Genomic DNA, 27,798 nt, shown 5'->3' on the forward strand with positions numbered 1-27,798 from the left:
ATCGACAAATTTTGTTCAGCGATGAGGCTCATTTCTGGTTGAATGGCTTCGTAAATAAGCAAAATTGCCGCATTTGGAGTGAAGAGCAACCAGAAGCCGTTCAAGAACTGCCCATGCATCCCGAAAAATGCACTGTTTGGTGTGGTTTGTACGCTGGTGGAATCATTGGACCGTATTTTTTCAAAGATGCTGTTGGACGCAACGTTACGGTGAATGGCGATCGCTATCGTTCGATGCTAACAAACTTTTTGTTGCCAAAAATGGAAGAACTGAACTTGGTTGACATGTGGTTTCAACAAGATGGCGCTACATGCCACACAGCTCGCGATTCTATGGCCATTTTGAGGGAAAACTTCGGAGAACAATTCATCTCAAGAAATGGACCGGTAAGTTGGCCACCAAGATCATGCGATTTGACGCCTTTAGACTATTTTTTGTGGGGCTACGTCAAGTCTAAAGTCTACAGAAATAAGCCAGCAACTATTCCAGCTTTGGAAGACAACATTTCCGAAGAAATTCGGGCTATTCCGGCCGAAATGCTCGAAAAAGTTGCCCAAAATTGGACTTTCCGAATGGACCACCTAAGACGCAGCCGCGGTCAACATTTAAATGAAATTATCTTCAAAAAGTAAATGTCATGGACCAATCTAACGTTTCAAATAAAGAACCGATGAGATTTTGCAAATTTTATGCGTTTTTTTTAAAAAAAAAGTTATCAAGCTCTTAAAAAATCACCCGTTATAAGTGAGTACTCACGAATGTGAGACCCCATGGTTGCCAACTTACCTAAAAGCACCAAAACTTGGGACAGATCAAAACATCATACATACTTATGTGTATACAAATATTCTCGTATCCAGAATAAAATGCACTAAGTAAGCACTGAACATGGCGGAAAAGGTATTCTAATAATATTATATAGTTGTCGAATATTTTTAGGTATCTTCGGCTCAGCTAACATGAAAAAATCTGCATGTATGCATATCTATATATTTTTGATGATTTGAAGATTTTAATTATTAACGATGCAAAGTGAGTGTGTGTATATAGATTTTGATTAAATCAAAGGTGTGTATTTAATTTGACAGCACTTGTGCAAATTCTTTATTTGTTTTTTTTTTTTTAATTCCAGGTATGGACATAAAAGTGCAAATAAGTTTTGCATTGACTACATTTTACAAACTCCAACGAGCTCAACAGTCACGAAAACGAAGACGACATTCTTATGACCAATTTTTATACTTTATTTAATGCCGCAAAATCCCAACACTGGTTATAAAACCATATAACGAAGTTCCAATTTGGTTTTTGTTAAAAAACTGATGGTTTTTATAAACATATGATCTCTAATTTTATCAAAAAAGTTCAACTGCTAAATTATAAAAGAAACTTTTGTTCATAAGAGTTTACAGAATTTAAATGATTTAGCAGGATTCTAGCGATTTTTGTTTATTAATCTGGCGGGACGGCAGAACAGAAATGGCAACACTTGTGGTGAGTACCGACTTGCTTGCGCGCATATTAGCTGTTTTGTAATTCACTTTTGCATTGTCAGCGTTCAGTTGGTCGCAATTAATTGCGCAGATAATTTTTCGTTAGAAATTTGCTTGGAAAAAAAGGGCAATCAAGCGCAAACAACCTTTTTCTACCGACTGAGCCTAGTAGCAGTGCTGGGCTCTCTTATTTACAAACACATGCGCAAGCAAGATCGTTAACACGTTATTGTTCGCCAGTATGAATTAGCACATACTATGTTTTACATATGTATAATCAATTAAAATTTGATTGATTTATTAATAAAAAAAAAAAAATTAAATTGGTCGGCATTTCATGATGTTGAAGTATTTTTAATAAATAGACTAAAAATATAGTTAAAAATTGTTCCTCTATAAACAAAGAGGTGAATATAATAGACTTTGGCAATATACATTGCATAAAATGGGTTAATATACGTACACGGCTATTGCTGACCCTTTCGGCTGCTTGCCCGCGCTGCTGCGCGCGAGCTGTTCTGCCGCCCATCCCTACTTTAAACGACAAGGAATTTTTTGATGAGATTTGATAAGAATATTGTCTTGCTAGTATCGGAACTATTTCTTGCACGTTTATTTGCAAAAAGTTGTTCAACGGTTCAGCGCCAGTGAGTCATTCAATCGTATGCTACGAATGCCGATTTATACTAAAGCCAGCCTTTCGACATAAGCTACTTTTCCATACAAACACAGATATGATAAGAGTATATATAGGCATTTAAAATGGTATAAAATAATCTATTATAGAACTAGGCTTGTTGTGATTTTTAATCGGGTAAATTAAAAAACCCATATTTCTCTAAATTTTTTAAATTTTGACCATCGATAATTTCTACAATTTCAAAATATGGAATCTACTATATAAAAATAAGTCGAGTTTTCCTTCCTGACGCTATAACTCCAAAACGCACGAACCGATTCCCACGGTTTTGCATTCGTTGGAAAGGGCTCGGGCTCCGTGAGGTAGCAAAGAAAATTTAAAAAAAATAACTAGGGTCTCGAGATATAGACCAAAACGTGGACCTGGGTAACCTTGGGTGTATTTGTTCAATATGGGTATCAAATGAAAGCTGTTCATGAATGCTTTAAGATTGAGCACTTTTCATATAGCTGGGTGACTAGGGTCTCGAGATACAGACCAAATCCATTATCGCCTTGCATGGCTGGTGGAAAGTGCACAAAACGATATCCGCGACCGTTAGCTGCTGAAACAGTCACAGGGAACGATGGATATCCAGTTTATCGTCGACGTTCAAAAGAAGATAATGGTCGAACTATCAAAGTTAAAGTTCAAAATCAAATGATTGAGATCGGAAATGACTTCATTGTACCATATTGCCCGCTGCTATCACGGGCCAAATCAGTTAAATATTTGTGCAAGTACGTCACAAAAGGCAGCGACATGGCTGTGTTTGGTATTGCGTCGGAAAATGCGAATGACGAAATCAGCAACTTCCAAATGGGCAGATACGTCAGTACTAATGAAGCACTGTGGCGATTATTGTCATTTCAAATTCATGAAAGATATCCCACAGTCGTACATTTAGCAATCCATTTGGAAAATGGACAAAGAGTTTACTTCACTGAGGCTAATGCGGCACAACGAGCTGAGAGACCACCATCGACAACATTGACTAGCTTCTTTGCAATGTGTGAAGCAGATCCATTCGCAGCGACGCTGCTGTACGTTGAAATGCCCAAGTATTACACTTGGAATCAATCAACAAAGATATTCCAACGTCGCAAACAAGGAACCCCAGTTCCAGATTGCCCACAGGTGTTTTCCACTGATGCGCTAGGTCGCATGTATACTGTTTATCCTAGAAATGATGCATGTTTTTATTTACGACTGCTGTTGGTAAATGTACGTGGACCAAAATCATTTGCGCATTTGAAAACTGTGAATGGCCACCAATGCCAAACATATCGAGAAGCATGTCAACTATCGGGTTTGCTGGAGAACGATTCTCATTGGGATTTAACGCTTGCGGATTCAGTTGTTTCATCAAATGCGTACCAAATACGAACGCTGTTCGCAATTATCATCACCACATGTTTCCCTTCACAACCAATTAAGTTATGGAACAAATACAAAGACGACATATGTGAAGATATTTTGCATCGCTTGCGCATTCAAACGAATAATCCCGACATGGAAATAACCGATGAAATATACAATGAAGGATTGATTGTGATTGAGGATCAATGCTTGACTATTGCAAACAAGCTACTGATTGAAGTAGGTATGATTGCGCCAAATCGATCGATGCATGATGCATTCAACCAAGAATTAAATCGAGAGCTGCAATATAATGTTGATACATTGCAGGAATTCGTTCGAAATAATGTGCCTTTGCTGAATGAACAGCAAAAACAAGTTTACGATACATTAATGCAAGCGGTGGACAATAATACTGGTGGTCTATTCTTCCTGGACGCACCTGGAGGAACAGGGAAAACATTTGTCATTTCATTGATTTTGGCAACTATTCGATCAAGGTGTGACATAGCTTTGGCATTAGCTTCATCTGGAATTGCGGCGACTCGTCTAGATGGCGGTCGTACTGCGCATTCTGCGCTTAAGTTGCCACTCAATTTAAACACAATTGATACTCCAATATGCAATATTTCCCGATCCAGTGCAATGGGAAAATTGTTGGTGCAATGCAAGCTCATTGTTTGGGATGAGTGCACAATGGCACATAAGAAATCACTTGAAGCACTTAACTTCACACTGAAGGATCTTCGCCGAAATAACAACATATTTGGCGGCTTGATGATATTGTTGGCAGGCGATTTTAGGCAGACGTTGCCAGTAATTCCCCGTGGAACGCCTGCAGATGAATTGAATTCTTGCCTGAAGGCATCACCTTTGTGGAATAACGTAAAAGCATTATCGCTAACTACTAATATGAGAGTTCCACTTCAAAATGATCAAAGTGCTGCAGAATTTTCCAAACAATTGTTAGCTGTTGGAAATGGAAAAGTTCCAGTTGATGCGACAACTGGATTAATTACTCTTACCAACGACTTTTGCCGATTTGTAGACTCTCAATTAGCTCTTATTGAAAATTTTTTCCCAAACATTAGTGAGAATTATCAGAATTATGCGTGGTTAAGTCAACGAGCAATTCTCGCCGCAAAGAATAATGATGTACACGCACTGAATTTCACCATTCAATCAAAAATCGATGGCGATTTGGTGACATATAAATCCGTTGATTCCATAACAAATTCCGACGATGTTGTAAATTATCCAACAGAGTTTTTGAACTCTCTGGAGTTACCAGGATTTCCACCACATAACTTGCAACTCAAAGTTGGTTCAGTTATTATGATATTGCGTAATTTGAATCCACCGCGGCTTTGCAACGGTACTCGACTTGCGGTGAAAAAACTTATGCCGAATTTGATTGAGGCAACCATTATTAACGGAAAGTACGCAGGTGAAAATGTATGTATTCCTCGAATACCAATGATCCCGACTGATCTTCCGTTTGACTTCAAAAGATTGCAATTTCCGGTTCGCCTTGCATTCGCAATGGCAATTAACAAGTCGCAAGGCCAATCGCTTAGTGTTTGCGGGATAAATTTAGAAAATCATTGTTTTTCATATGGGCAGCTATACGTTGCGTGTTCACGAGTTGGGAAACCATCCGCTTTGTTTGTGTTAACGACAGACCAAAAAACAAAAAATGAAACAGATAATTTGCGGACACGTATAACGCTTCGATTCAGATTTTTTACTTAGAGAAGTTCAACTAAATTACACTTCATTTTTGTAATCGAAATGAATACATTACTGTTGTGAAATGAAATAAAATTTTTCCTTTTCAAATATATTTTTCTTCATCTTTTAATCCCCAAACGAAATGTTACAAGAAACGAAGCCATCTGGTGGTGAAACGGAGTTCGCCGGGTTTGCTAGTACTATCTAAAACTAAATCTATTTTCGAATAAACGGATACCTCATTTATTGCAATCGCATACAAATTTTCGAATTTAGGCGACTTTTGTTAAATACCACCTTGAATTTAGATGCGTTAGGAGCTCAGCAGTATTTATTCAAAATTGATATATACAATCGCTCGTTAGCAAAAAAGTTGTTTTTCAAGAAATTTTAGGAAAATTGGGGTTGCCCACTTATATGATATATACGTATCTCAAAAACTACGCGACCGATCTCGAACAAATTTTGTTTACACTTTTACTGCTTAGCCTTCTTAAGTCCCGCCTTGAATAATTTTGAAAACGGACAAAACTTACTCCTCTTAAAAAATATAGCTAGCTTGAAGTTCTTTGAAATTGCCGTTACGTTTGTGGAGCCCGTGGTTTTAGTTCGATTTCAAAAACTTTCAGTATAGCGCTTACGAAGCCTAAGCGCAATGTATTTACCAAATTTAATTGAGATCGGTCGAGTTGTTTTTGAGATACGCATATATCATATAAGTGGGCGGTGCCACATCCATTTTCCTAAAATTTCTTCAAAACCCAATTTATTTTAAAGACCGATTATCTATATCAATTTTGAATAAATATTGACGCACTCCTTAGCCAAACTGCTAAAAAAATCTGAAATTCCGGTACATATATAAATTCAAGGCCGTATTTAACAAAAGTCGGCTAAATTCGAACATTTTTATGCGATTGGAATAAATGAGGTATCAGTTTATTTGAAAATAGATTTAGTTTTAGATAGTACTTCATATTTTGAAATTGTAGAAATGATCGGTGGTCAAACTATAAAAAATTTAGAGAGATATGGGTCCTTTTTTAATTTACCTAGCCCTACAATAGATTATTAAATACCATTTTAAAGGCCTATATATCCTCTTCTCATATTATATTCGATCTTTGAAATCTAATCAAAACTAGTCACTCAAAAACTAAAAAACCGACAAAATCATATTTTCTGACCTAAATCAGGTCGCGACTTCTAAATGACCTTAAAAAAATCTAAAAAAATAGGAAATAATATTTCTGATAAAAACCAATAAAATTAGGGAGTAGGGCCTTGAAATTTCCGAAAAAAGCATTTCGATGGGCATCCTAATATACATATGTTGATTGAAAAACACGTATTTTCTTCTTTTTATTTGGCGCTGTCCCCGCCTAAGCGATTTTGGCCGAGTTCAGCAAAGCACGCCACTCGTTTCTCTTTTGTGCCAACTGACGCCAATTGCAAATGCCAAGTGAAGCCAAGTCCTCCTCAACCTGATCTTTCCATCGCAGTGGGGGCCTCCCCCTTCCTCTACTACCACCAGCGGGTTTCGAGTTGAATACTTTCAGAGCTGAAGCGTCGGTATCCATTCGAACGACATGGCCAAGCCAGCGGAGCCGCTGTATTTTAATTCGCTGCATTAAGTCCATGTCCTTGTAAAGCTCATACAGCTCATCGTTCCATCGCCTGTGGTACTCGCCGTCGCCAACGCGTAACGGCCCGTAAATCTTCCGCTAAATCTTTCTCTCGAATACCCCAAGAGCCGCCTCATCGGATGTTGTCATTGTCCATGCTTCTGCTCCATATACCAGCACGGGCATGATGAGTGACTTATAGAGTGTGGTTTTCGTACGTCGTGAGAGGACGCCTGAATTGCCTACTCAATCCAAAGTAGCACTTGTTAGCAAGACATTATTATCGGTGTTAATGCTGGTTCCCAAGCAAACGAAATTCTCTACTTTCTCGAAATTGTTACTGTCAACAGTGCCGTGGGTACCAAGGCGCGAAAATGCTGACTGTTTGTTTGATGACCTATTCGCTTTGCTTCCTTATCCAACTTGGAAAAGGCAGAAAAGACTTCGCGGTATTTGCTACCGATTATGTCGATGTCATTGGCATAAGACGGCAATTGCATGCTCTTGTAGTAAATTGTTTCTGAGCGGTTCAATTCTGCAGCTCGTATTATCTTCTCCAACATCAGATTAAAGAAGTCACATAAAAGGGAGTCGCCCTGTCTGAAACCCCGTTTGGTGGCGAACGGCTCGGTGTGGTCTTTTCCAATTCTGACGGAGATGGTGGTATTGCTCAACGTCATTTTACACAGCCGTATGAGTTTTGAGGGAATGCCAAATTGAGACATAGCGGCGTATAGGCAACTCCTTTTATTAATGTCGATAGCGGCTTTAAAGTCGACAAATAGGTGGTGAGTGTCGATCCCTTTCTCGCGGGTCTTTTCCAAGGTTTGGCGTTTTGTGAATACCTGGTCTATGGTGGATTTGCCAGGTCTAAAGCCACACTGATAAGGCCCAATCAGTTCATTGACGGTGGGCTTTTCTTTCTTTCACACAATAGACTCGATAAGGCCTTGTAACCTATGCTTAGAAGGCTGGTTCGGCGGTAGTCGGCGTCTCAGCCGAGGCATTGTTTCGCTTCTTCACTGGAAGGGGTTGGACGGTGGTGGTGTCGCAATCAGATACACGTTTATGTAGCGAGCCGCTTGCTCCAAGCAGACACCAGCTTGACTCTGCACACTTCAGTGAGCCCTTAAACCGAATAACACGTATTTTAGAATTCCATTATTCAGATAACACTTTAGATTCATCTTAGTCCTAAGTTAGCCGATCTTAAACTTAAACTAATGGGATTTTGGCGATAATTCCTGGCATATACAATTTTTTTTACTTTAATTCGACATAAGTAGATTATATCGCTTTTCTAACACCTTTATATCAAGTTCAATTAATTACAAATTAATATGCAAGTAGAAGTACTATAGTTTTAAGCAAAATAAATCAATTTAAATATTTTCCCTAAGCCATACTGGACTCGCCCGGAGCTTTCTCGAACTCTTAAGCTGGGTTATGTGTTGGGATAGAGACCAGCCTGGATTATTGTCGGCTGAATACAAAGTTGAATAGGTTCTGACGGATTTAGCTAGATTCTGGCTAAACGCGGCTTGAATGAAAGGCGCGTAGTTTTTAAACAGGTGGTAGATAAGGGATCTTATTAGGTCCCTAAGAACCTATTGTCCTCGGGAAAAGTATGAACACACGACAGTATACGAACACTTCTAATCCTGCTCGTGTTTCCACGTGGCTGCTGGCTCAAGTTGAGTCTCTTAAGGCACCAGGGAACTCCAAAAGCTCGATTATGCCCGAAATTACTTTAATTTATAGCGCTCGATTAACATTATTACAGGCTAACCTAATAATCACGCACGCCGCCAATTTATTGTCAAAAATTTCTCATGCACATGCAGCTTGTATGGGACCAACCGAAATTGAACGGCGTGCGTATGAAGCTAACTCAATTTCCAATTTTTGTTCTGCGTGACATTTTGGTTTGACGTTTCGCGCAATGAAATCAAATGCAAATGCACGCAAGCCAATTTCGGGTGACGCAAAAAAACAAATTTGATGGCATGCGTACCAAAACGTAAGCCGCGAATATTAGGTTAGCCTGTTAGTTCTACGGGATTTTAGTCGATTTGCCCGATATGTCACGATTAGCATGCCTCCGATCTTTCACCATTATATTTTATTATTTAAAGATTTAAGTTGAAATTTTGGTCGCTCTTTATACACCGACGGTCGCCAAAGGAAAGGCAGAGAACCATTTTCCGGATATTGAGGTAGGCGCTGGTGTCAGTCAGTATCGATAACAGCTGTTTGCGGCAGCTACAGTTGAGCATGTAGTGAATGCAAGGAAGAAGAAGTATGTGTACCAAAAGCCAGCACAAGTATAATTGCCGCATTACGTTCAATAAGTACTCTTTGCATTATACTCTACTCACAACACATTGTTAAAGCTCAGTTAGTCTAGACTTAACTTAATTTAACTTACCGTAAGAAATCAACAATGATTAAGCAACACGTCAACTTAAGCCAGAAGCGAGAATATTTTGTGTTTGTATTTTCTCTTTCAGCTCTTTGCGGTCATTTATTTTTGAGAATTACATAAGCGAAAATCTGGCCGGCCTGATTCTTTAACCACTCTCAATTTCTGTAAGGCCGTAACTTGAGAATCTAAAATCTACAGGTTTTTAAGTTGCTTACAGTAAGTTAAGTTTTAAATAACCACTAACACAGTTTCTCATATAACAGGTTGACCAAAATATTAAGTTAACTTAAGTTACGGAAATAAAGTCTGAGCTTTAAAAGCTCAGTTAGTCCAGACTTAATTTCCGTAACTTAACTTAACTTAATATTTTGGCTTACCTATTATATGAGAAGCTGTGTTGGCGGTTAGTTATAACTTAACTTACCGTAAGAAACTTGAGGAGCTGTACGTTTTAGGTTCTTAAGTTACCGCCTTACGGAAATTAAGAGCGGTGAGAAAATCAGGTTCCAGACTCTTGTTTTTGTATTTCTTAAAAATAAATAAACGCAAACAAATTTGTTTGCATGAATTTTTTTAATGCGGCATTTTAGGCGGCGAACTGTTAAACAGCTGAAAAAGAAAATGCAGAAACCAAATATTTACGCTTCTGGCTTAAGTGGACGTGTTGAGTAATCATTGATAATTTCTTACGTTAATTTAAGTTAAGTCTAGACTAACTGAGCTTACTACTAGTTGATATCGTTTGCTCTGGTCAGCGAAATTGAAAGAGTAAAAATGGAATATGGAAATTGACGATGTAAGGAAATGTTTACGGCCCTATTTCTAAAAAAAACGTAGATTTAAACTGTTGTATAATGTGAAATTTTCATAAAACTTTTGGGTTTATACAGCTTTTTAAATCTACGTTTGTACTTTAATTTTTATAAATGTATTATTTCTGGTTTGTAAAACTATTTTCAGTAATTAACCAACAAATAAGTTGTTAAAAACAACAACTTAAGCTATAAAATTATTAGTGGCAAATTAAAACTTTCAAAAGTTTTTTGGAAAAGTAAATTCTGAAAAAAGTGAAAAGTAAAGTAAAGTAAATATGCGTTTTTATTTAATATGTTACTTATAACAATAAGTTCTAAACACCCATTCGAATTTCTTATTATGTATTCACTGGTAAGTTTCATTAAATTCTATATTATAGAAATCACCACAATAGTTAAGAAGTTATGCCTATTAAATTACAGAAACTAAAGCATTTTAGCTCAGAGAAAGTTTTTGCTTGCTATCATACCCTTATGTACGAAAAACTGCGTTCATCTGAATTATATACCAGGGCTGGATATTAGAGTGCTTCAAAAAAATTTTTTTTTGGAAATTCATAAACGCTACCTCAAAATATTGTTAGTTGTCATAAAAAAGAGACACATATATTTTTATTTTGAAAAAAAAGTTTTCTTAGAGGTCACGCTGGTTGGTTTTTTATAAAAACGCTGATGATCTAATTTTTTTTATTTTCTTGACATGTTAAAATGCAGCTACAAATTTGTTTTTTACATATAATTACTCTGATATTATTGGAGAACATTCCCTTAATTACATACCTGTCTTGGGCAGTTAGAATGGGCCTAGTGACCGAAATATGCTCTCGAAAAGAGACTAGTAAAATTAAAACGTTGATACTGAACGATTTACGCATTGTTTCTAATTGGCGGTTAAGAGTTTCAAACAAATCCAATCACTTTTTTAAAGTTGGTCGCCTTTTTGGATCCCCCATTTCGAATTTTGAAAATCTGTCATCAGATTCACAATCAGCAACCCCAGAAACCCACTGGAAACGTGTTTTAACCCTTAACAATGTTTAAAACGTTCAGTATCAACGTTTTAATTTTAGTACTTTTTTTTAATTTCAGCGCCATATTGAGAGTGCGTCCGCGCCAACATTTAATTTTCCTTTTATATACTCAATAGTAAAATTGTACTCTGCTAGTTCTAACCTCATTCTTGAAAGTTTTGAAGAGGGGTCTTTCATATTGAACAGGCATACTAATGGTCAAGATTAGCGCTACACCCTGTTTTTGAAGCATCAACTGTAATAATAAATTGCTTTGTAAAGTCTGGATATTGTAGCAGTTTCGGTGACGTCAAGGCTGATCGCAACGCTTGAAAAGCTTCATCACATTTCTCATCCCAAATAAATTGTACTCTTTTCCTACTTAATTTGTTCAAAGGTGCTGCGAGAGTTGCGAAATTGGGGATAAACTTTCGGTAATAATTTGCAAATGCGATAAAACGTCGTCCCGCATCATTGTCAGTAGGTTTAGTATACTTTTTAATAGCAACTATTTTTGAATCCTCTGGCAGCAAACCTTTTGCTGGGCATTTGTGCCCTAAAAACATTACTTCGGGCCTGAGAAAATTACATTTTTTTGGGTTTAGTTTTAAGTTGAAATTTCGACAAGTTTCGAACACTTTCGCTAAATTTTTAATGTGATGTGCTTCGCTGCAGCCTACAACAATTATGTCATCTACATATAAAAATGCTACGTTGGGTGGAATACCAGAAAAAGCTATACTCATCATTCGCGAGAATGAGTTGGGTGCTATACTCAAACCGAATGGTAATACTTTTCATCGATATGCTCCACGGTCTGTGCTAAAAGAAGTTATATCACGTGAATCCTCATGTAAGGGGATATGGTGGAATCTAGAAAAAAAATCTAAAGTGGAAAAATATTTGGCTCTGCCAAGATTGTCTAAATTATCGACAACTTGTGCGAGAGGGAATTTATCCGCAATAAGTTTTTTATTGACTGCGCGGAAATCAACGCACATACGATATGCTTTTTGACCATTAGCAGATTTTTAGGAACCAAAATTAGAGGACTATTGTAATTTGAATAACTTCCTTCAATTAAATCGTTATCTAGTAATTTGTTAATTTGCCGAGTTATCTCTTCACGTTGGGAATATGGTAGACGATAGTTTTTTACATATACCGGGTCAGTGTCAGTCAACCTAAGTTTCTGTTCATAAAAATTGTTTAATGTCATTTTGTCATTGTCCATAGCGAAAATGTCGGCACATTTTATGCAAAGGTCAAGTAAATTGCTGTTAGCTTCTGTAGGGATTTGGTTTTTCAAAATATTTGTTACTTCGTTCGTTCGGGAGCCTTCAGTCTTGGTCTTATTAATTGAGTAAACGTAATAGTCAGAAAGTTTTTCAGTCCGAATATATACATTCTTTACATGTTTCACGTTATTTGTGGTATTTATGATTTTAATAATTGGGTTACTGCTATTAACTATGCATCTTGCTGTGAATACGCCATGTTCAACTTCTTGTGATTCTACAAAAAGTGGATCCGCCGAATGGCCTAAATCGAAAATTCGATAAACTTCGCGATTTTTTCATTGCCGACCCAGAAGGATATACAATTGCTTGTATAGCTAATATCGCATTTGTCACTTTTCAGAAAATCTTAACCCAGTATACCATCAGATGGTATGTTAAAATCGTCGTTTACTACATGTAAAGTATGTTTAATGTAAAAGTCAGTAAAATTCAAGTTTAGGGTAGTCATACCTAAAGTAGAAACAGTATTAGAAGTGACCCCGGTAATGTTAATTATATGATTCGTATTTATAGAAAAAATTTTATCAATGATAGAATTTTTTATTAGAGAAATGTCGGCTTGTGTGTCGACTAAAAATGTACAAAATTTGTTTGACCCATTCATTTTCAATTCAATAAAGTCTGAGTAATTTAAATTTAAGCAATAAATGCCTCTTGTCGAAAAAGATTCATCTAATTGTCCAATTCTTCCGCCCTCAGTGTTCGCTCCTGAGGGGTGTGAGCGTTTAAAGCGCGCACATTGGCATTATTGCGTGAATTTGGACGTCTACTACTATCATTGTTGCTGTTATTATTTCGATTATTGTTGTTTGATGACCGATTAATATTATTGTTGAAATTGTTACCATTATACCTTGAACCGTAATTGTTGTACCTACTGTTATTACCGTTATTATTGTACCTATTGCAATTAGAGTTATTTTGTCTGAGATTGTTATTGTTGTACCGATTGAAGTTGTGACCTATGAAGCTCCCTCTAAAAATATTTAGCCTATTTACTCGGGATCGAAACGCTAACACTTGACGCTCTTTAAATTGTTTATTTTGTTCGACTATCATTTTTGCCACTACGTCCTTTGAATCACTGAAGATAGCTGACGATAAAATTTATTTGACCAAATCCGACCGAGTATCAAGTCAACAAACGTTAACGGTTTGCTCGACTGCCATTTCATGGGCCTTAGATTGTGTCATACCTTCAATGATCAAAGAACGCTCTAATGCATCCGAAAGCTCCTCGAAACGCTTAGCAAATTCCGTATAATTGTTATTTGTGACATGTAAAGATGCAATTTTCCCAGCTACAACTTTCGAGTTGTCTGGCTTTATTTTGTTTCTCAACGCATCTTTGATTTGTCTAACTGAGTTAACCTCGATTGGAATTGCTTCACGTGCCTTGCCTTCGAGCTTCGATTTTAAAAATGATATAAAAGTTATATTTAAATTTTCGTCTGCAAAATCTTCAATTAAATTAATTTTGTCGATAAATGATTCAAGTCCTAGCGGATCTCCGTTGTAGTTTTCCCCAATGATTGAGGCACAAAGACTAATAAAGGACTTTTTCTGTTCAGTGGTAGCCATGTCTAGAAATTCGTGAAAAAATGTAGATATATCAGGAGGGATCCTAACGCGACAAGTCAGTTTTTTAAAGCACTTTGCTAACTGATCCTTGCAACGGGCTAATTTACCCTGCACTTCCTTGAGATCACAAGTATGAGCCGAACTATTGCCAATAACTAGTAGCAAAATATTATTGTAAGCTGTGATAAGCGAATATTTGTACTCGTTTTATTTTTTCTCATTCGTAGACAACGGTATATTTTGTAAAATGCGCTTAGTAATTTTATCAAAATCTGCTTTATATGCTTTAAATTGTATATCAAATTCGCTCATAACCGGCTAATCTCAAAGAAGTGGAGTCCCAAACTTACAAAACAAGCTATCGCTCACCATGTTCAAATAAAAATGTTAAAAAGAAATCGAATTGTGAAAAATACTTACGTTTTTCAAACGAAAAATTTGCATGCAAAAATAGGGGCGTTTTCATACAGTTATATTCACATGCAATTGCAAAAAGTTTATGTTGGTTTAAAAATTGTTTGTATTTATATAAAAATTGTCGTGTCAATTACACATGTACATCGGTATATGGTAAAAAAGTAGTAAAGTAGGTATGTTGAATTAAAGTTTGGTATTTTAAATAAAAAGCATAGAATCGATAAAAATTTAGCAAAAACCCTATTAAGTCACTTGTACCTAGGTGGGTACATTAATCATTTTAGTTATAAAAATGTTTGAAACTTGGAAATTGAAAATTTTCTGAAAAAAGAAAAATTTGCCTTTGGGTTCATCAACTCATTTAATTCAAGTTGGCATTATGAATATGTATAAATGGATCAGTCACATCTTGAAATATTTATTAAAATTATTGAATAATGAAAATGAATTTGAAAAAGGGTTGAATCCCTCACGTCACTTACAGCTAAATAATGAAAATGAAGTTAGAAAAATGGGTTTAATACCGATGCTTTCCATTTCCAGACAACCGGTCAGGTACGAGCATGATTTTTAATTTCGACCAAACTCAAATACATTGTTTGTTGGTCAAAAAAATGAGACACGTATTTTTTCTTTTGGCTCGGAAAAAATTTTCGGCCGGATTAAACGCAATTTTGTTTTTCAGGCAAAAATCGATTATTCGAATTGACAGTGAGAATGTTTTTTTAAAATGCCCATAACTTTGTCAATATTTAATAGATTCCAACAACGTTTTTACTCGAATGTCAGTAATTCTTGTCACTTCAAGACAGAATGATATAATTATTGATTATCATTATTTAAAATTTTTTATTTAACAATAAACAAAAAGTGCATATTTTTTTTTNTAAATGGAACATATGTATGTAATATATCAGCAAAAAGTACAGCCGTGATCATTTTTTGTGTATCAAATAGATTTCAAAAAGAACACACTTTCCACCATACAATTTCGATTATAAAAAGCGGGAAAATGTGATTTTGTATTTCGAAACTGTATGGTGGAAAGTGTGTTCTAATATCTATTTGATACACAAAAAATGATCACGGCTGTACTTTTTGCTGATATATTACATACATATGTTCCATTTAGTTAAACAATATAAGAATATTGTTGTATGTGTTGAGAAATTAAGTTTAAAAAAAAATTTGCACTTTTTGTTTATTGTTAAATAAAAAATTTTAAATAATGATAATTAATAATTATATCATTCTATCTTGAAGTGACAAGAATTACTGACATTTGAGTAAAAACATTGTTGGAATCTATTAAATTTTGACAAAGTTATGCGCATTTTAAAAAAACATTCTCACTGTCAATTCGAAAAGTTGGTTTTTGCCTGAAAAACACAATCGCGTTTAATTCGGCCGAAAAATTTTTCCGAGGCAAAAGAAAAAATACGTGTCTCATTATTTGGACCAACATTGTTTAATGTATTTGAGTTTGGTCGAAATTAAAAATCATGCTCGTACCTGACCGGTTGTCTGGAAATGGAAAGCATCTACCGTAAATCCTCAAATCACTTAAACCTAAATATTGAAAATGAATTCGAAAAGTGGCTATAAAGCCTTGAATCAATTAGAGTTCAGTAATGAAAATGAATTTAAAAAAAAAATTGAAATTTTCCACACGTGCGTGTGTCGATATATTTAAATTTTAAAATCTAATCGAACCACCCGCTGTTACGATCCCTCGCTGCCGTCTCATCGGCTTTAAAAATGTCTTCTGCTGCTTTGTAATAGTTTCGGTGTTGTTGTCAATAGCGAGTTGATTCGTGTGCTTGGTGGACTTGCACGACTGTACTTTGGTGGTGTGGTTTCTTTAACTGTTACGTACGCATATGTATGTATGTATAACGGACGCTCACTAAATGGCGTTAGGTGCCGATTAGGGCATTCAATCCCGAAGCATTTTAACAAACCCGGGATTTCGGGATGCAAAAATTCTATTCCCGGGATCTCGGGATTTTTCGGGATTTCGACTTCATCACAACTTTTGCATTTAATAGTAGGTTCGCCTTTTTTAAACCACCCAGATTCATTGTCACCGTGTTTGGTCTTACAGGGAGCATAATGCACCTTAGTAAAAGAGTCCGTAATTTAATGTCTAAATATTTTTATAGTATTCTTAGATATCTATGTTAATTGTAAAAACCTCTTTTACTAATATCTTCAGAAACTCATTTTCCACAAAACGCCAACAAAATAAAATGAGGAACAAACCTTCCACACTATAAAATCTTGTTGTGTTTTCTATTGCTACCAGATTTTTCGTTATTACACAGTTCTTGCACAAAATGTTTGAACAATTATAGTTATTCAGGCAGGTTCTGAAATTCACGTCCGATTGCAAATGGCTCAAGTTTTTTTGGTATTCTGTATATCTCGTTTTGGCAGCAGCACTTCCTGTTGTACCCAGTACAGTTGATGAACGGATACCGTGCCGTTTTATATGCCGTTTTAAATGGCGTTATGCGGCTTATGAGGTACTGCTGGCGTAGGTGGTGGCACGGCTCCCCGTTATGCGAGAATATACACGGGACAAAAATGCAGCGCGGGTTTTTGTGCGGCGCTATACGGGTGACGTTGAACTGCACCCCGTTATTGCCTACCGCAATGAAATTATGCTCACCACCACCACTGTGTCGCAACAGAAGCACATTGGACACACCTGCCGTCCAGGGTGTCTAAAAAATGATTCCCCCATGGTCACACTCACCGTCATGGTCGCCATGTTGGGCCCTCAGCCCTCTCATTGAGCCCAATTCACCCGCACGTAGGAAAACTACCACTCGCTTACCCAGAGCCTCCTTGTGACGCGTCTTCCGACTTCTATGTTTTGTTGCTTGCTGGGGGATTCCTGCAGCAGATGCTCGCTCTGCGGCTGTCTTTAATTAGAACGCTCAAAAATTATACACAAATTGTATTATTCCCGCGCGGTAACTGCTTGCGCTTAAATTAAACACTTTGGTTTCTCGTCAAGAATTTAAGAGCAAATTTTATTAGTTTTATGTAAAAATTAATTAGCAAAAATTTCCGTGTCCGAATGGCTAGAAAGCCTATATCGAATTAAATTAGCATTCATTTTTTCACTCGGTTTTATGTACCTGTGGAACGTATGTTCCAACAGGGCTACCAACATTACGACGGCGCTGAATAGTACGAATGTGTTTCGTAAAATAAACGTAAGATTTCGTAAATTGTACTGAAAAAATGCCTTACGAAAGTCCTTTCGTTATATTTACGTATGGTTCGTAAAATCTTGTTTCGTTGTGAAAAATGTGTTCGTACTATGAACGAAAGTTTCGTACATTGTACAAAAACCAAGACCACGGAAGTTTTTCGTAGCACTTTTACGATATTTTATTTTCAGTGTGATAATCTATTGTCGGACTAGGCTTGTTGGAATTTTTTATCGGGTAAATTTAAAAAGACCTATATTTCTCTTAATTTTTTAAATTTTACCCACCGATAATTTCTACAATTTCAAAATATGGAGTCTAAACAAATCTGTTTTCAACAAAGCTGATACCTCATTTTCTGCAATCGCATAAAAATTGCCGATTTAGGCGACTTTGCTTAAATACGGCCTGGAATTTATATGTGTGTATTAGGAATGTTAATTTCGGGATTCCGGGATCCCGGACTTTTTCAGGTCTCGAAAACCCCGGGATGCTTGGCAAGTAATCCGGGATTTTCGAGATTTGTAATTTGCACGGATGGCAATAATAGAAACTCCTTTTCTTGACCTGTATTGACTATATTTCTTTTTTTATTTAATAATTAATATTTTTTTATAAATATCTAGCTCATTATGCATATAACACCGCGCGGTGGTAATTTTTAAACACAAATATCAATATATTCGCGAAACCATGGGTCAAATATAGTAAAATTGCGTTTTTAGTTGTTCACTCTGACGTCAGTAATTCAAAAATGATTTAAAAAATTCAGAGAAGAGAAGGAGTATGGGTATAAAATTAATGAGGAAATCCTGTAGAATTTAAACAGATTCAAGTTTCATCGTGGTAGATCTGCCACTTTTTTGAGCATCTACCATATCTACCACTCAAGGTCTGAAATCTACCACAAATTCGCGTTTTTGAGTACCTCATTTTATTTTTGCTGGACACAATTTTCTTAATTTTAAGAGCAATAATTGTCCAACACTAAACACTATATGGTAACAAGAATGATATAACACAAGATTCCGCATTCCCGGCGGAGATGAAATTTCTCAAGTAAAAGTAAACAAAGCCGAATGGGAGGATAAAATAAACTGTAAAATGTAAATTTTCTCAATAATTAATGTTTCGACAGGAAACGTGTTTTGATTACGTTAAATTTTAAAATAAAAGATATATAGAAAAAATTAATAGCGAGATAAAGCATTCGCTTTCATAACATAACATTCTACAGCGAAAGTACAAATTTGAGATCGATTTTAAGCGGTCGTTATTCATATGCCCACATACATACATTTGTTACTTTTCACATCAATTCAAGCATATTACATGCGCCCCCCGCTTTTCATTTTCAATGTCATTAATTGTTTATAATGACTTTTGCTAAAATTTCAAAATCAAAAGTTATCAAAACAAATTCTGTGGGACTGAGAAAAATTATTTTCTACTTTTTAGTCCATTTAAAAAACGTTGTATATTAAAATTATTTTTTTATTTTAGTTATTTTTTACTTTTTAGTCTTGTCAGTATACAATTTTGCAATAGATACTAAAGTAATTGAAAAATAGTTTTTTTAAAATACATACCACATTTCGCTGATCTTAAACTTGTGGGGATGTAGTTACTATCGGACTGGTTCGTTTTTCGTAACTAGAAACTTCATTCACTAGTTCGCGGTCTCCCTGCAGGGTATATACACTCACATGTATGCTTGTACGTATGTATATACACCCAGCAAAACCAGCGTGACCGAAACTCCAGCACAAACGCACATTTTATGGTGTTACTAACCCATCTGTAATAATTTTTGATTGGAGTGTCATCTATTGTTCCTCATCGTGTTGGTCCCCTTGCCGTGGGGATGAGGCTTAAGTGGTGGTTTAAATCTTCCTTCGGGGGGCTTTAAGCCAGCACGAACCAAGAGGGAAGCTCCGTATGGAGCTTGGTTGACCACCCATCTGCGTAACTGCGGGTGCCGTGTTCCTCCCATCATACATACGGAGAGGACCGTACCGACGATTCCCCCATGCTCGTCCTACCTAACAACCCTTCTCTCCCATCTCGCCCCATCCTGTACAACAATAAAAAACCCGCCTCGGATAACCGAGAACCCCCAAAAAAAATTAGACCCACCCATTCAGGAAGGTCCGGTCTGTCCTCGGACAAGACCAAGCAAACCAGCGGTGCAAAGCCTGTGGCCAAGCCAGGGCAGAGCATACGCTCCATCCCCTCTGCGACTGCCTTAACGGCATCGAGGTCCCCTTCCGGCAACCGGTCTAGCCATGTCCCAAGACAAGCTAGCAAGGATACAAATCCGACCGGTGCTGGTAGCAGACCCACACTCGCAGATAGGCCTTCGGGAGGCAAGAGCAGCCCTGTCAGAAGACAAGCTAGCCCTGCTGCCGTCCCCGCCACTCCAGAAGGCAAGGGAACACCGACAGGTGCAACCCCTAAAGCGGCGTCGGCGACATCAGACCGCATGGCTAAGGCAGCGGCCTCTGAGGTTCGCCATTCTGGCACTAATGCTACAATAGGCAGTAGCATCCCCAGAAGCACACTAGTGCATCATAAAGGTACTATCGTACCAGACGGTCATCCCTCAGGATCCTGGAGAGACTGAGGGACAAAAAGCCAGAAGAAGCCAGAAGCTGGACTCAAGAAATTGGGCCGAAAAGTTTATGGCTGAACACCAGGCGAAAGCCAAAGAAGATCTTGCCCAAGGAAAGCGGAAGTCCTCAAGGGAGTTAAGCTCGGAACCCAAGAGAACAAGGGTATCCGGCAATTTAACGGCAGACGAGCTGCAGAAAACACACAGACCTACAGGAAGTGCTGGAGTGGATACGTATGGGCAACCCTGAGCTACCCACCCAAGATTGGAAGGTAGCAAAGAAAGGCGAGATAGGCGGAAAGCGAAGGTTAGCGGTAATAGTCCTCAACGAGGAATCAGTAGAACCGCTTGCCAAACAAAACTGGAGGGTAAATTATGGCTTCCAAGCCTTGAACCTCCACGTTTATCTTCAGGACGTGTCAGGGAAGCAACACCCTACTGACGAAGTGAACGAAGCAAAAAGTGCTACTGACGATGAAGTGGCATCCACCTCCGGAATGGTAGGCGAACTCTTCGAGAGGGTGACTCTAGAGGAGGGGGCGGGGGACCACTCCGACTTTTCCGACACCATGGTGAAAAGAGAAGGGGAGGATATCCTCCCCCTTTCTGATGAAGAGGACGCCAACCAGACTGTGTTTGGCTATCCAGCAGCAGTACACGAAACTGATAGTGGGGATAGTTCAGATTAATCTCCACCACTGTAAGGCGGCCTCAGCCGCACTTCTCCTCCGTCTCACCGAAAGAGAAGAGGAGATCGCACTCATCCAGGAGCCTTGGGTCATAAAAGATCAGCTTTGTGGATTGAATATGAAGGGATATAAGCTGATCTATGTCACTGACAAAGGTAAACCCAGGTCGTGCATACTGATAAAAAAGAGTATTAATGCATTTCTTTTGATACAATTTAGCGATGCGGACAACGTCATCATATCAGTGGAATCAAGCGGAAGGTCTATTTGGCTGGCTTCCGCATACATGGCCCACGACGCAGACACACCACTTCTACCACAATCCTTAAGGAGCGCGGTAATGGAGACTTCTAGACGCGGCACTCCGATGGTGATAGGAGTAGACGCGAATGCCCATCATCACATATGGGGCAGCTCAGACACAAATGAACGCGGTGAGTCGATATTCGAATTTATTATGTGCAATAACTTACAGGTTAGCAACGTAGGTGATACCCCTACCTTTGTGACGTCTGTTAGAAGGGAGGTCTTTGACATCACATGTGTCAACGAGCAGGCAGAACTCTTGAATGACTGAAGAGTCTCTAAAGACAACTCCTTTTCAGATCACATGTACGTGGTTTATAACCTATACGTACCAGTAAGAAAACAACAAGCGGTCTTAAACCGCAGAAAAACAAATTGGAAAAAGTTTGAAACAACCTTTTCTAATAATATCTCCGACCTCACAAATCAAATAAACTTGGAACATCAACTTGATAACGGTGTAGGCGATATAACTAAAGCATTTAATCGTGCAGCAAAAGTAGCCTGCCCAATCACGCCAATAAGTAGGAAGCCAAAATCTCTATGGTGGTCCACTGAAATTGCAACCCTCAGAAGGGAATGCAGATCGAAATTTAATGAAGCTAAGAGATCCAACTCTTGGAGTGAATTTAAAGACTGGCAACGCCGATTTAAGTATGCAATAAGAGACGCTAAGCGCTCCTCATGGAGGAACTTCTGTCAGAAGATAGAAAGTACTTCGGAGGCCAGCAGACTGCGCAAAATACTATCTATGAGTCCCAGCAATATTAGCTATCTCATCAAGGAGGNGCTGTCAGAAGATAGAAAGTACCTCGGAGGCCAGCAGATTTCGAAAAGTATTATCTATGAGTCCCAGCAATATTAGCTATCTCATCAAAGAGGATGGTGATTGGGCAACTAGCAGCGAAGAAACCTTAGAGCTTTTAGTACAACCCCCACTTTCCGGGTTGCCTCCACAGTAGAGTCACCAATACTCGGATCACAGGCAACCATGATGACATTCCAGCGAATATCATTACCGAGGGGAACATAAAGCGTGCTATTAGCAGCTTCCAACCTTTTAAGTCTCCGGGACCGGACGGCATTATTCCCGCTGACCTACAGCATACAGCAGAAAGGATTGCACCCATACTCGTACCAATCTTTGAAGCAGTGTTACGACTTAATAATATAATTCCCAAGGCAGGGAAAACTACACACACGAGACCAAAAGACTTCAGACCAATTAGTCTGTCGTCTTTCCTGCTGAAATCTCTAGAGAGACTAATAGATGGGCATATTAGAGACAAGATAGGCAGAAAACTTTCGGCAGCCCAACATGCCTACAACAAAGGGAGATCAGTGGACACAGCACTCCATTCCTTGGTGCACACAACAGAAAGGTCACTACATTATAAAGAATACACCCTCGCGGCCTTCCTGGACATCGAGGGTGCTTTCAACAATGTATCCCCTGCAGCGATTATCTCATCCCTGACAAATCTGGGAGTAAGCAATTCACTAACCTCATTTATTGAACGAATGTTAATCGGTCGAGAAATAAGCGCAGGATTAGGTGAATCAGTAATAAAAAGGTTCCCCGTCAGGGGTACACCCCAGGGGGGANTCAGTAACAAAAAGGTTCCCCGTCAGGGGCACACCCCAGGGGGGAGTAATATCACCGCTCCTCTGGAACTAGCCGTAGACAGCCTTCTTCGGGAACTTGAAGATATTGGCGGTCAGATAATTGCATACTCCGATGATATTGTAATAGCTATCTCGGGTAAACACCTCTCAACATTGACAGATCTGATCCAAAGATCCCTCAACAAACTATCCCTGTGGTGTAACAGGCGAGGACTGGGAGTGAATCCTGAAAAAGCAAACCTTGTGCTGTTCACTAGGAAGCACAAGATACCTGATCTCGGGAGCATAACTCTAGAGGCAACACCCTCGCAATAAAGGAAGAGACCAAATATCTAGGTCTCATTGTAGATAGGAAACTAAACTGGGGGCCCAACGTTGCAGATAGAGTGCGCAAAGCAACAGTGGCACTATATTCCTGCAGCAGGGCAATAGGGAAAAGATGGGGGATGGAACCCAAAATAATACACTGGCTATACACGGCGGTGGTTAGGCCAATTCTCTATCATGGTATAGTGGTATGGTGCGACACCCTTTAGAAAGGGGTAAACTCCAAAAAAATGGACAAGGTTCAAAGGCTTGCGTCCACACTCATAACTGGTGCGATGAGAACAACACCATCCAAGGCACTGTATGCCCTACTGAATTTTCTTCCGGTGGACCTACATGCCAAACAGGTCGCAAGTGGTGCGGCAATTCGAATGAACATTTTAAATAAGTGGTAAAACACCAGTCATGGTCACGGTAGAATACTAACGGAGTTTCCGGGGCTTCCCGGATTAGTGCACTATGCACTTCCGGAACCTGCACCCGCTACAGCGTTCGCGACCCTCCTACCATCAAGGGAAGAGTAGATGCATGACGTTGTAAGTAGTGGAGAGTATATCCATGTATACACAGATGGCTCAAAGCTCGAGGGAAGGGTTGGAGGAGTTGTATACTCCCATCACCTGGGAATCTCCATAAGCTTTCTTCTCCCTGACCACTGTAGCGTTTTTCAGGCTGAACTGGTGGCAATCGACAGGGCCACTAAACTGGTAAGGTGTGATATGATACCCCAAGTTGATATCTACAACTTCACTGACAGCCAGGCGGCAATAAAGTCCCTTACGAAGCAGTCGACAACCTCCATGGTAGCCATGAAATGCCGCGCACCTCTCAACGAGGTGGCTGAGTCATTTAGCCTAAAGGCGATATGGGTTCCGGGTCACTGCGGCATAGAGGGGAACTGTAAGGCCGACGAACTGGCGCGACTCGGCACGAAACTTCCTTTTGACGATATAAATGACGAAATAGGAATACCCTTGCAAACTTGCAAGCTACTTATCTCCGAGAGGCTTACTAAAGTAGCGAACGACAGGTGGCAGGACGAAGTTACTTGCAAAACTGCCAGACAATTATGGCCGGTACTCAGCGCCAAACGCACTGGCCTACTACTGAGTCTAAATAAGCCCAATATTGGATTACTAGTATCTGTCATAACAGGACACTGCCTAATTGGCAAGCACGCCTATCGACTTGGCCTACGTTTACACTACTTCTGTAGAAGTAGGCAATTCTTCGACAACTTGGAGGGCCTTAGATGCGTCGAAATCAGGGGTCTTCTAAAATTCGTTCTATGTTCAAATTGGTTTTAGGGGGATTGGGAGTTGCTGACCCCACATGCGGCATCACAATGGGCTCTGAGCCTAAGTGTGTCTTATAGACGACCGCGACAACCTAACCTAACCTAACCTCATCTATTTTTTTTTCGTGCGAGCTATCTTTTACATATGAGCAAGTAGTCAAGCTAATCTTTTCACATATGAGCAAGCAGACAAACTATTTGGTTTGAATAAAACTGAACTGGTAAACGGTAAAATTTACGATGTCTTTGATATGATAGCTACAACGAGGTTGATATCTAGACTAGGTTGATGTCTAGAATTTGCCATAAATAGCTTTGCTACATTAATAGTAGGTGCATTCTTTTGCAACCGAGCTCCAAAAGAACACTCGCTTAAATGACGAAATACACGCAAAGCAACAACAAAAACTCGGCTATTTATCCGAGCTCAGCCAGGTCGGTTAAAAAATACGCGACCTGGAGGCTAGTGTTGGTAAGTGAAAAAACTGCTCTATTGTGAATTGCTAATGGGAAAGTGGAGAGGAAATTTTTTCTTCCTTTTATACGTAACTTATATTTTAAAAGAGTATATATATTACGCAAATACCTCGCATAATTACTCATTTAAATTGGTTTTTGTATCTAAATCCCGTAAAACTAATCACATTTTCTTGCCAGCTACCAACACAGTTGCTTAAGTAGCTAAAAAGAAATTTTACCCGAGTTGAGCGTTCTTTTGTCGCTTGCTTACAAAAAAAATGCAGCTAGTATAAATGGTGGTGGAGAAGCTCGGCCAAACACTAACATATCTTCGGCTGAGAGTGTAAACCTGCTAAATCCGTTTTTTGGCAAACTTGGCCTTTCGATGCAGTTCGAAGGAGTAGGGGATTCCGCAGTTGGCAAGCAAAAAAATACGTCAATATAAAAATATAATTGTCAAAAATTGTTTGATGAGTAAAGCTGCTAAGTACAATCAGTTCAAATTCATCTGCTAAATTCAACATATTGTGCTTCTGTCGCTCGATTATTGTTCTATCTTAGATGAATACTTTATGCGTTTAAGCCAAGGTAATAGCCAGCGAATAAGCTTTAATTTTTTATATCTCAAGGAAATTATTGTTACTTTTGGAACGAAACAGAAGGAAGATTAAATGCAGAAGAGTTTTCCAGCGTGTGGGTAGATTTGATAGAAAAAATTGTAGTACCAAATAATAGTTCCGGGGAGCAAATTACAGTAATTTTTTAAAACGACGAATGCACATATCAAAGCCGAAACAGTATTGTGGCTAATGCTTTGTTATCCACAGCTATAAATAACAAAATCATTATTGAGCAAAAGTTTCTTGATGTAGGCCTATCCAAATGGAAGCTGATTGTATCCATACAACTATCGAACGAGCACTTAAGAAAAGAGATATCCATGTTTCTGCAGAATACATAGAAGTATGTAGATCAGCTAGAAAAAATCCAAAACCATATGACGTAACTTATCTTAGTTACACGTTCTTTAAAAGCTTTAACACAGTTCAATTCTTTAATAGCATTCGTCCCGGTCGCGGCAAAGATGCTGCTAAGGTAACTGGATATACGAGCCCTACGGTATACACCAAGTGGCGACATACATTTCAAATTAAGATTATCCAACGAATGGGAAGTAATACCGCAAAGAAAATCCCCAGTAGCTGTTTCCTTGCCGTTTTCTCACCTTCCGAATTTATACGAGAGTAGGCGTACGATTGCTCGCAGAAAGTATGAGATCTCCAGTATTTCAAACGATTACTTCCTGAAGATTACCACGCCTACTATAACAATTTACCTCATGATTGAATAATATGTATCATACTTTCTGGCATTATTGAGTTCCTACTTAAATTATCTTATATGTGGTCTTTGTACTATTAATTTGAAAGAGGAATACTTCACGTATAGTTACTAATATAGGTTTTATAAACTGCATATTTTTGTTGCAATAAACGGAACGGTTGTATTTTTTTATATATATATAATTGTTTTTATCTATGGAATACTATTTTAATTAACATTTAAATTGAGCTTGTAATCACAAAAAATAAAATAGAAACAATTTTATTCATACAAAAAACCTGCTAAATCCACTTCAATTTTGAAAATACGAAAACTAAAACCTGCTAAGTTAGAAATTCGCCAATAAAACCATAAAAACGTAATTTTTTCATTCGTTCTGGATTAGGGCCATAGAACGTCGCGCGATTAACAAACTATATGTAGGATTTGCCCCTTAGACTAAGAGTTAAAGATATATTTAGTTTTTTGCCTCTACAGTAAAATATGTTTTTTGGTCGTTAGCAGGTTTACACTCTAAGGCGACGATATGTGTAAGCGCCAATCTATTATTATTATTATTGGTCATGATGAGGACTGTGGCAACCTCATTGACCTCTGAAATGCCTCAATTCTTTGCCACCAAAAGTAAGAGCGAGGGAAAGCCGAATCGTGGAGAGATCATTCGCGACCGCTGACCGAGTAAAACCTTCGCTTCTTCTGCTGTAACTAAAATAAAAAAAACCTGAACTTTTTAACCCAATAAATTGAATTGTTGAACATTGTATTAAATCAAAGTATTTTCTTTAAACCCCAACTCCCCCACGATACAAACGTTGCTATCGTGGCGATGGTCCTTCGAGCCGGATCTTTCGGAGAAAGAATTGGCCCCAACTCAACTAAAAGCAAAAAAAAAACTCTAAATAAACATTAACACATATGCAAACATATGTGTACATACACACTACACGAGTGAAAATAAATGACAATTATAAGAGCAAAATAGATTTACAAATTAAAAGTGAAAAATCCCATTAAGACAATTAACCAACATTTAAAGTGAAGAAAAAAAAGCAAACAATCCAACATACACACAAAACCAAACAATAGAAAAGCACACTGAGTGAAATTAATAAACAAGTAAAGAGACATAAAACCAAACCAAAACTCACAAAAAAATACCCCTAAATCTAAACCTACATAAAAGACAGGAAGAAAATCTATACAGCGAGAAAGGAGATTTGGAGACGTGGAAGTCAGGAAGGCGGATCCCAAGGCGGAAAAAAAAATTATCTAGGAAAGCAGGGACCCGGCCCAATACCCAAAAATCTCAGGTTACCAAAACTAATAACAAAAAAAAAAAAAAATGTCACAGTAAGTAACCATCCCAAAGGTAAAGCGAACTTGAACTTTGCCCAATCAATCGGTGTTGATATATACATATGTATGTATCCCATATATGTACATACAATTAGCACATAAAAAATTTGTTTGTTATATACAAAA

The 27,798-nt window shown here is 38.2% G+C and overlaps 1 protein-coding gene across 1 annotated transcript; it reads left to right on the forward strand.

The window, feature by feature from the left end:
- Nucleotides 1-2,832: 2,832 nt before the first annotated feature.
- LOC108361008 (uncharacterized) lies at nucleotides 2,833-25,933 on the forward strand. Its single transcript, XM_017613542.1, has 3 exons — nucleotides 2,833-4,986; nucleotides 11,813-11,990; nucleotides 25,800-25,933. The coding sequence occupies exons 1-3, from the start codon at nucleotides 2,833-2,835 to the stop codon at nucleotides 25,931-25,933; spliced, it is 2,466 nt and encodes an 821-aa protein (XP_017469031.1).
- The last annotated feature ends 1,865 nt before the right edge of the window (nucleotides 25,934-27,798 follow it).

Source organism: Rhagoletis zephyria, unplaced genomic scaffold, assembly GCF_001687245.7.
Source record: "Rhagoletis zephyria isolate East Lansing unplaced genomic scaffold, Rhagoletis_zephyria_1.1 Rzeph_scaffold_00678, whole genome shotgun sequence".
Lineage (NCBI taxonomy): Eukaryota > Metazoa > Arthropoda > Insecta > Diptera > Tephritidae > Rhagoletis > Rhagoletis zephyria.

What these genes read in the sequence shown, in the direction of transcription:
- LOC108361008 (XM_017613542.1), top strand. Translation starts at nt 2,833, where the DNA reads ATGATTGAGATCGGAAATGACTTCATTGTACCATATTGCCCGCTGCTA. An exon ending in GAAAGTACGCAGGTGAAAAT is followed by an intron (nt 4,987 to 11,812) that starts GTATGTATTCCT and finishes GCTTCGCTGCAG; the next exon opens with CCTACAACAATTATGTCATC. An exon ending in TATATCACGTGAATCCTCAT is followed by an intron (nt 11,991 to 25,799) that starts GTAAGGGGATAT and finishes TGTTATCCACAG; the next exon opens with CTATAAATAACAAAATCATT.